Source organism: Vigna unguiculata, chromosome 8, assembly GCF_004118075.2.
Source record: "Vigna unguiculata cultivar IT97K-499-35 chromosome 8, ASM411807v1, whole genome shotgun sequence".
Lineage (NCBI taxonomy): Eukaryota > Viridiplantae > Streptophyta > Magnoliopsida > Fabales > Fabaceae > Vigna > Vigna unguiculata.
This window is the reverse complement of record NC_040286.1, coordinates 34,077,899-34,088,643: the sequence shown is the minus strand read 5'-3', so window position 1 is coordinate 34,088,643 and position 10,745 is coordinate 34,077,899. Positions and strand designations below refer to the sequence as shown.

General features: G+C 26.1%; 1 protein-coding gene across 1 annotated transcript; it reads right to left on the bottom strand.

Moving 5' to 3' along the window:
* Positions 1-256: 256 nt before the first annotated feature.
* LOC114193877 (GDSL esterase/lipase At4g26790-like) lies at positions 257-3,904 on the bottom strand. The gene is made up of 3 exons (XM_028083846.1): positions 3,459-3,904; positions 2,481-2,970; positions 257-697 (listed from the first exon to the last, which is right to left on the bottom strand). The coding sequence occupies exons 1-3, from the start codon at positions 3,822-3,824 to the stop codon at positions 504-506; spliced, it is 1,050 nt and encodes a 349-aa protein (XP_027939647.1). The 5' UTR covers positions 3,825-3,904; the 3' UTR covers positions 257-503.
* Between the last annotated feature and the right edge of the window lie 6,841 nt (positions 3,905-10,745).

The window sequence follows — 10,745 nt, the reverse complement described above, 5'->3', positions numbered from 1 at the left end:
TCGTCATTTTCATGGTTGGACAACCTATGCAAAGTTCAACTCTTCTGAAATTTCTTTTCGTTGGTTGTGCTATACCTATACTTAGATTCTAATTAAGACCATGTTTGATTGGGAAATGCAAGCTTTAGAACATCTACTGTGTTCCCTATATATATATATAGTATTTTCCATTTTAGGTGCAAGGTAACAAGGTAGTTTGTTGAACAATGTTGGATCTGGTTTACGAGGTAATCAAAGTTGGCAACACAAAATCACGTAAGAGCCACACATGAATGAATTAAAGCGAAAAAACCAAACACAACACGAGGTTCTAAGTGGTGCACACATGACTAGAATTCATCAGGTGTTAATTTATTTGCCATAACAGAAGACATAAAACGTATACATGTCGAACATGCATGCATGGGAACCCAATAGAAAACCTAGCTATTTGTATATTTTGATGCTGCTCTAGGCATGACTGTGCAATCTTGTAAAGTAACGCGTGGTGATGATGATGATGATCATCTAAAGTTTGCTTTCAGCTTCGGAATCAAATAGTTTGAAACTATGCGATTTGTCTTTTCAGTAGGATGAAATGCATCCCAAAACACATACTTTTCAGCATCTGTGCATGTAAGAGGATTCCTGTCACTGCACAAGTAGCTCATCTCAAACGTTCCTGTCGAACAACACGCCTTGTCTACAACCTCGTATCCTGAAATCAATTTATGTGTTTCAATACTTTTCAAGTAATGAAATGATACTAGAAATTTACATGAACTGAAAGAGTAACTCAGTTTTAGTAATTTCATCAACAATAAATGTGTTTTTATTGTGCTTAAACTTGCAATGTCAAAAATCCATGGCCATCCCTAAACCCTAAACTCATCCCTATAAAAGTTACATAATACTTAGGATACAACTGTTAAATCTGTGACAGTGATTCGAAGTATTTACATAATTTATATTCATTTCATACTTCTTATTCTAGAAATGTGAAAACAAGTGCTTTAAATTGATTAAAAGACATTTAAACAACTACATTAAACGTTTAAGCAGTTGGCTAAAAATATGCAGAACTAAGTTAGTTTTATTATATATGTATGTAAATCACAGACACAAATATGTGTGTTGCGTGAAATTATTGGACTCGAAATTAAACCTTTTCTGAATTTGATTCTGGTTGGTGATATATAGTGTGACCTGGTGACAATAAATTAGTATTAATGATAAGAAGTGAAAGCATACCTAAAAACTGTGTATGCAAGCACACAAGGTTTCAGTGGCCATTAAAATTCAGAATTAAATGCTATGTTTTTCTTACATCTACTATTTCCTAATTAAATTCAAATGAACTAGAAAAACAAACCACTCTATTTCTCTGAGATGCAACTGTTTACTTGATATTTTTATAATTTTGTTTGACTGTGTGACTGAAGTATTGAAGAGAGATTCGATCTCATTAATTTATAACATTTCTTACATGAAGTAGCTAATGAATTTATTTATTTTTTCTTTTATTCTCAATGCTTTAATGATTTTACCATTTTTACCTCCTTTACCACTTTCATATAAATAACTATTAGCTATATTTAAGCATAAAATTGCCAAAGTTATCACTGTTGATATTAACTGGTATTATGCATATCACATTATAGACTCGTCTATATTAATATAACTAATGTTTAATTTCCATTAAATAAGGACTATACTGATGGAAATTTAACATTTTTTTAGAATATAATATTTACAATGTATTTGTTGAATAAGAATATTAAAATTAGTAATAAGCACCGTTTTAAACATTTTAAAAAAACTAATAAAATGTAAATAAATATATGTGAACCTTTAAATAAAAAAATCGTTAAAATATATTTATTACATTAAAATTAAAAAAAAAACATATTAATGCAGAAATTTTTGAAATAGTTAAAATACCTAATAAAATATATTATTAATAAGACACTTGAAAAACTAGTAAAACTGTATTTGAAGAAGGAGACATAGTCATCCCATTTAAAAATTAAAAGAGAAGAAGAACATTCCCATATTTGTACTTTTCATAATATAAATATATTTTAACTTTCTGTTGCACAGTTTTATATAAATTTGTTGTTTTATATGTGAATTTGAACATCTTAATATTCTTTATATATATACATATTCATATATAGTTTTCTGATAAAAAAAAGTATGATCGAATATTAATTGCATTCATCAATAAATGTATTTCTTTGGTTATAAAAACACGGCACAGCATTCTTTTGTATATTAATTGCATGCATTTACTATTTTATATTTTTACTTTGTATAATTGAATGTTATAGTATCTGTTTTTTTTTTTTTTATAGGAAAATGTTATATGCAATACGAGGAAGAAAGAAAAAAAAGCACAGAGCACAGAACACCATAATCATGGTCACCATCATTGTGTTCATGCATAGCAGATAAAAACAAAAACACCAGAGAAAGTGAGAGTAGAAGAAGATAACACATACCATAAGCAGAAGGTCTTGCAATGATATCACTGAAAACAGAGTATGCATTTGCCGACAGTGCTTTAAACTGCGGTAGTTCTCTATTAAGCCTTGCTACCACATTCTCCAACTTGGCATTGAAGGTCAAAGCAACGTTGTTGTATTCCTCGTTGCAACCATGGTCCCCCAAAATGTTTGTGGCCCTCTCTAAGGGTAGACACCCTACGGGAACAAGACCAGTTATGGACAACTTGCGTGCTCCAAGTGCGTACAATTCCCGCACAAAATTCTCTGCAATACTCAATAGAAAATCTTGATACTGTGAAACAGTGTAGTGGATCCTTCGGGTTGGGAACACATAATAGTTCTCCAGAAAATCGTTGGTTCCAAGGCTCATCAAGTACAAGGCTTCGCTTATGATCTCGTTCGCTCTTTCTACACCAACATGGCTTCTCAATCTCGCTTGGTATTCCTTGTAGAACTCTAGTTCCTTCCACAGTGGTATCACGTTCTGCAAGATTTAAGATGTAACCAAAAAAAAAAAAAGAAAACTGAACGCGTTATTAATTATACAAATTGAATGGTCTCCATCCAGCCTACTGTATCACTGGCAGAAGAAGACAACAAGATATTAAAGTGAAAGATTAAATACAACATTGAAGTGATTGAATAAAACATTGGGAGGATTGAGAAATATTAATGATGACAGAGGCAGATCCACCAAAATAATATTATATTTGGTGAATCACTTTCTAACACCCTTTTAAATATATAAGATAATATATCAGTAAAGTGTGTTTACTAATATATGTTTGTGGGGTGTGAGCTGATAAATCTGGTAAAAAAGATCAGTTATGTTATACAACTTCTTTAAAGTCATGAAAAGATAAAAGAATAGAAACTATTTCCTAAAAAGAAATCCGGCAACTGCAGAAGTAGGTAAGATTACTTTGTTTGGTGACTCAAAAGAAGAAGAAAAAAAACCCAAAACACACTTACTAGAACAGCAGAAGTAGCATTATCGTAACCAGTTCCAGCAGAGGCAAAGCAAACACCAGTGGCGAAATCCTGAATGGTATAAGCAGGATCTAAGTATGCAGGAATGGTTGATTTGACGCCAAAAGCCTCAGCAATGAAATCTGGAGGGACACGACCGTTGCAGAAGCGTCCCGTAGGACGACCACCTTCGAAGTCACGACCATAGGGCCTGAAGTTGCTCTTCAGAACAGTGGCTATGACGTTGTTGTTCCCAGAATCCACAGAGGAGTCTCCGAAAACTATAACAGCAGGGACATTGTTACTAGCCTCAGAATTTTTTACCACCAGAATTTGGGTTAAGAATAGTAACAGGCATGTGAGAGTCATTATGATAATGTGGTGGTGGTGGAGAAGAAAAGTTATCGGGGAAGAAGGTTTTATAGTAGTGGTTCGAAATTAGATGTGTGTGATTAATTGGCTGAGAAAGTTTGGTTGCAGATTTTAATGAGGGTTTGCATGTGTTTTCACGTTTCTGGGTTTATTCCCAATTTTTCCAACCTAATGTGTCGCCTATCACTCACTAAATTACTTTGTGTGTATCATAATGATAGCAATAGTTGTTTTTGTAGCGTTTTTTTAATATAGTTATATTATTAATTAAATGTATTGAAAACTTAAAAAGCTATGCCACTTTTTGTTATCTATTCTATGGTAAACCCGAAATTTAATCAATTTTTATTTAAATTATCATTCGATTTTTCAATTATTTTCAAAAAAAAATTTCTAAAATGTCTTTCATCAAAAGTAAAGAAAGGGCATTAAGAACAAAGTTTTAATTAATTGAACGGTATTTTTAGAATAATATAACTAATTTGGAATGAAAGTACTTAAATTGTTTATATATTTTAGTTAAAATTTATCCTTTTCACTTATAATTGAGTCCGAAAGGAATATTTTAAAAAGGTTATGCTGATGTTTAACTTATTTTATTATCTTATAAATAATACCTATATTAAAATTTTAAAAATAGTATTTAACATTACTTTTTATGCGTAATAAAAGCATTTTATATAAGTTATATAAGAAAATATTCAATTAAAACCCAATTTTAGAAACAAAAAATAATTAGTCACAATATAGTGACTAATTTAGATACAACTTTATGAAATAAAAAATTCTTAATTTCTAAAATAGTCATTATTATAAATAAAAAAATTATAATTGGTCACTAGATTGATTACTTATTTATTAGAAACTAATTTAGAAACTAAGTCATTTTGATAACAAAAAACTAGATTTTGAGTGACCAATTTTTTTATAGCTGAAATCATATTAATTAATTTTAAAGACCAGCGACCAATTTAGTAGTGACCAATTATAATTTTTTTTTATTACTCTTAGTTTTATAAATCGATACCTAAATTGATCATCATTATATTTACTAATAATTATGGATCACTAAAATTGATAATTATTTATATGTTTTCTCGTTAATTATTTATTTAATGTACTTCGTACGTTCAAAACCAATTTTAACTTTTGTCTGTTAATTTAATTATAAAAAAATAATGTGGTTTATTTTTACTATATGAAGGTTTATCGAGAAATTTCCGTAATGATAACAACGTTTTTCTATAATTTTATAGTTTGTATTGACATTTGATAGATCTTGTTTGGCCATTTGGAGAGAGTTGACTAGCATTTAGCTAATATAGAACCCCTCATTTATTTATTTAACTATTTTTTTTTCAATATTTGATGAAATATTATAATATATAAATTGGAAAATGTTTTTTTTTACGCTTAATAAAAATAGTAATTTAAAAAGTGAGCTTTTGTATTTGAAAAGAAAAAAAAAATGAGATTGAAGGGTAGTGCCAATGGGGATAAAAAAAAAAATGAACCTAAAATGTCCGTACAAATTTTGTTCCACTCTCTCGAGTTTCATACCATGAATTGAAGTAAAGTCTAAGTTTAATACCTCATAACATTTAAACCAAATGAATGTAATGGTTTGTTTTATCGTTTAGGACCAACTTAAAACATAGTCAAACTTGATTTTGGTTAGTTTGAATTGTATGATCATTAATTGCACAAGCTATAACAACTCCTAACAAGGGTGGACAAGCCAAATTAGTTAAGCTAGAAGTATAACACGAACCACATTAGATATATCGATTATGTTAGGTGAACAGATGGATGTTGTGTTTAATTTCTAGAACATGTTCAGTTTCATTGAATTTGGATCAAATTGGTTGAGTTTTGAAAATGCTTTTGAAATTTTAATCATTTGTATTATATAATTGTTTAGATATATAGAAAGCGTTAAAGGATATAAAAAAATTAATTAAGTTTTTAAGTTTAAAAGTGATATTTGACATGATTAAGTTTATATGAATATGAATAAAATATAATTACATAAAATTTATTTAATTTTTAGATGTCATATTATATATAGGTTAAATTATACTTTTGATCTCCATTTTCGTAAAATATCAATTTGATCCTCTATTTTTTTATCTCAATTTGGTCTCTGTTTTGAGAAATTTGATGCAATCAAGTCTTTTCCGTTAGTGGTGTAGTAACGGCGTTAGATGGGATAGTTCATGGATTTTTTGAATTTTTTATTTTTATTTTTGAATTTTTTGATTTTTTTGATTTTTTTTAAATTAAAAATTTGTCACGTGTCAATCTGACATCGTGTCATATGATAATGACGGTGTGATGTGACAATGACAGTGTCACGTGTCACTGTTATGCCAGATATCATTTTTCTAATTTAGTCACAATTTTTTGTAAAAATTATACAATTTTGTCTCCACCAAATTAAAATAAAAATTATACTAATATTTTTATTAAATTTAATATTTTTATTCAAATTGATATATATTCACAAAGTTCATATTATCGTTTCACTAATAAGTTGAAAATCATATGATCCAACTTAAGAAAATATTATAATAAAATATGATTATATATTTAGATATTATAAATAATCAATTATTTTGTTTCCAGATATTCTTAATATTATATATAATCAATTATCGTGTTTTTTTACCGTTCAACTTGTTAATATGTTTTGCTGTTATAACTAGTATGAAAACGATAGATGTTTATTTAATAAATTATTTTATTTCTTTCTCTCATAATTAACTGAAATAAATTTATTTCAATTCCTTTTTTGAACAACTTTAACTAAATTTAACAAAGAAAAGAAATTATATTAACCATCATTCACCCACACAATATTTAATTAATTTTTTCAAATTAATATACATTTATTTAATCCTTTTATACTTTTTAATAAATCTAAATTAAAGTTCGACCATCAATACTACTTATATACAATATTTTATAATTTAATCCTTTTTTTAATTTTTTAATAAATATAAATTGAAGTTCGACCATCAATATTACTAACATATATAGTATTTTGTAATTATAAGAAAAGAAAAATGCAAATAAATATGAATCTATGCCGTTAAAAACAGGATATTATAAATTTTCCCATGTTTAGCCGATGACATGAAGTTACTATATCAATAAATGAATAACATAGGTTATCCTATTTCAAAATAAAATTTATAAGTTTAGTTATTTCAATTAAGGGTGATTATATTAATACGTGCTCCTGTACCCACTTTTAAATTATTATCGATTGTAGAATGTTACACAAACCTTTTATTTATTGTTCACTAACCAATTTCCATCCACAAGAGTTTTTGATGGAATAGACCTTTCATAAAATAGTTTATTTCTGCTTTCTATTAACTTGGTTGGTTTTCAGTCTAATTAACTTTCTACTTCTGAAATATCTTATTATGGTTACGTTTATACAAACATAAACTTACAACTATTTTTTTTTTTTAACTTTGTTTGTTTGATTTTGTAGTGGATTTTCAACAAATATTTTAGGTCTGTCAAAATCTTTATATAAATGTATAAATATATCTTGAGATATCAAATATATAAAATATATTAAAATTAAAGAAAATAGTTAAAATTATAAATTAATTTATACAAAAATAAATAAAGGTCCGTGGCTTGTTTATCATTATTCTTCTCATTGTTGGTTATTGTTGTTTGTATGTTTGCTTCTTACTTTTATATATATAAAAACTGTATTAAATAGCTTCTTTTTTTTGTCTCATGAGTATGTCTATTTAGACAATATAAATATTTTATATAAAGTACTTAATGTAAAAAGTGGTTCAGATTAAAAATAATTAATGATTAAGGATAGATTAAAAGTGTAATAATGTATATAAATGAACAAGATGATCAATATTAAAGAAAAACTACAAGCAAATAATCTATTATCTTAAAATTGATATTATGTTATCTTATATGATTCACTTATGATACATTTACAAGTTATTTAGGTTGTATAATAATATTTGACATAATATCAATTAATTTAACCCACCCACGTAATTAATAAATTATATGGAGTAAAAATATGAATTAAATCTTAATAACTAATATTAATTAAAAAATACTAGTCAATATTTAGATCATCATATCAGACAACTAAAAAAACAAAATAAATAATCAAAAAATATCAAAATGATAAATTAAAAATGAGTAAAAAAAATTATTAAAATATCATTATTCTGAAATAATCTTATTTTTAAATAATCTTTGGTGGATTTAGATGGATCCCTCGCTCATTTTTTCGGTAGTGTTTATGAATTGAGGTTCAAATTGTCTTACTAGAGTTCAAGTGAAGAAAATAAGTAGGATTAAATATGTTTTTATCCCTCAAGTTTTAATGAATTTTAGAATTAGTCTCTTTTTGAAACTTTATATCAATTTAGTCCTTCATCTTTGTATATGTGTGGATTTAGTCCTTCTTACCAAATTTTGTTAAGTTTATTTGACATTTTAAACGTATTTTATGATAATGTTTGAGTTAACATTAAAGTGAAAATGTGTCAAATGTTGTAAACAATCCAAATACTATCATGAAATGCGTTTGAAACATCAGATAAACTTAATAAAATTTGGTTAAAATAACTAAATTCACATATTTTTTAAGATGAAAGACTAAATTTGTCAAAAATTTTAAAGATGAACTAATTCTAAATTTTACAAAAAAAACTTCAAGAAAAAAAACATATTTAATCCAAATAAGTATTTTGCCTTGGTTTATCAACCTCGAAATTATCACCATTTTAATTTAATTCAACATCGCAATGTGCAATTATTCTACTCATGATACATTCCCCTTGTGCTTCTTCTTTTCATTATTCAGCATTTGAAATAGTTCACAGGAAAAATTAAAGTTTTTTTGCCTGAACGTGATGATCAATGCATTATTTTGTTAATAGTAGATAAATAATTTGGTTGGCTGTAATTAAAAGGAGACATGGACATATAAAATTGCACACAAAATTAGAGATCAGAATTGCCAAATGAGTCACTCATTCTAAATTTAATGTCATTTTCTCATCATTATCGTTGTGTTGAAGTTAGATATATATTGCAATCAAAAATTCGTATCACATCATGCCTTGAAAAGGAGTAAGGAAACGGTATATTTTTCATTATAAAAAGAAGAAAAAAAACAGAAACAATATATCTATTTTACACCTAACAAATCTTTTGCTTTTCTCGATTTAATTGTTTCATTTGAAGGTAAAAATATTGTCTAACTATGATTTCATACCTATGTTAAAGATACAGCAGTAAATATCAATAAGGAATATAAGTATTGAATCCCAATCTATTTTTGTACTTTTTACTCTGAGAAATTCAAAGACTTTATCCTAAAGAACTTTTTATACTGATTCCTTAATTATTTCAAATTATAAAAATTCAAATGTTCTCATTTTTATTATGATTGAACGTTAGAAAAGTTCTAGGTACGTCAAATGACTAAATCATAATATATGATAAATACAATTAAATCATAATATATATAAGTTAGCATAACTCTCATTTAGTAATTATATTCATAATTTATTATAATAACTTTATTAGGTTTGTTGTGTTATTCATTATTAAATTCCTATTAAAATCATTTACAAATATTCAATCTTAATTTTCATAAGTTTATATTTATTGTGCTGGAAAATCCACATAAGTTAAAAATATAATCAAATTAATATATGAGTAAGGTACGATCTCACCTTATATGTAATCAAATTATAATATACAAGTGAACATAAGTAAATTTTGTAAAATTAGTTCAACATAAACTTAATATTATTTTGGAATTAATTTTTTTATCGATTAAAAGATTTATCTAAACTTATATATTTTTAATTTTGTGAAATTAGTTCAACATAAACTCAATATTGTTTTGGAATTAATTTTCTATTGATTAAAGATCTATCTAAACTTATATATTTTTAAGGAGGCAAATAAATAAATAAATATATATAGTTTTATTTATTATAAATTTCTATTTCTAAAGTTCATATTCCAATTATAATTAATGTTATACATATTTTTTAGATCTACTTAAGTTTTGTCTACTAAGCATAGTATTTCTCATTTATCATGTTAAAAGAGAGGTTTACCAAATAAACACAATATTAATGAACAATACAATAAATTCACATATAAGGGATTGGTTTCACTTACCTAAAATTTATGATAATAAATTTACGAATCTTTTACTAATTTTTTACTAATTTTAGTGGCACAGAATAATTAATCACAATAATAACAAATTCGGATACAAATTTATAAACTAAAGTTACTAGTTACTAAAATAGTTTTTATTGTGAATAATTGGTTCTAAATTGATAACTAAAATAGTTTTCCTTGAATTTGTCTCTAAATTGGTCACGAATATTAACTATCAAGATTTTGACTACCAAAATAATTGATTTCTAATTATTCATTTGAAAACCAACCCAACCAATTTAGAGACTAATGCTATGATAGCCAAAACTTTGATAGTTAATGTTAGTGACCAATTTAGAAATCAATTTATAATAAAAAATATTTTAATTACCAAATGAGAAATCAATTATTCATAATAAAAACCACTTTAGTTACCAGTATTTTTTAATTTATAAATTGATATATGAATTAATTATTATAATGACTAATTAATTTTTATTACTAATCATTATTTAAATATCTTCTTATAGCACTCAACTTTTTATCTCTACTACTTGTGCATCTTAAATTCACACATTTAAATTCTCTATAATATATTGTTAAATATTGATAATAACTCTCAAAACACGTGCTTTCTCCCAACGTCAAAGGGCAGGTACCGTTTACTTGAGAATGCTTTTGTGAGATGAAATTTAGCTTTACCTTGAAGGATATTGCAGGTCAAATTATTGATAA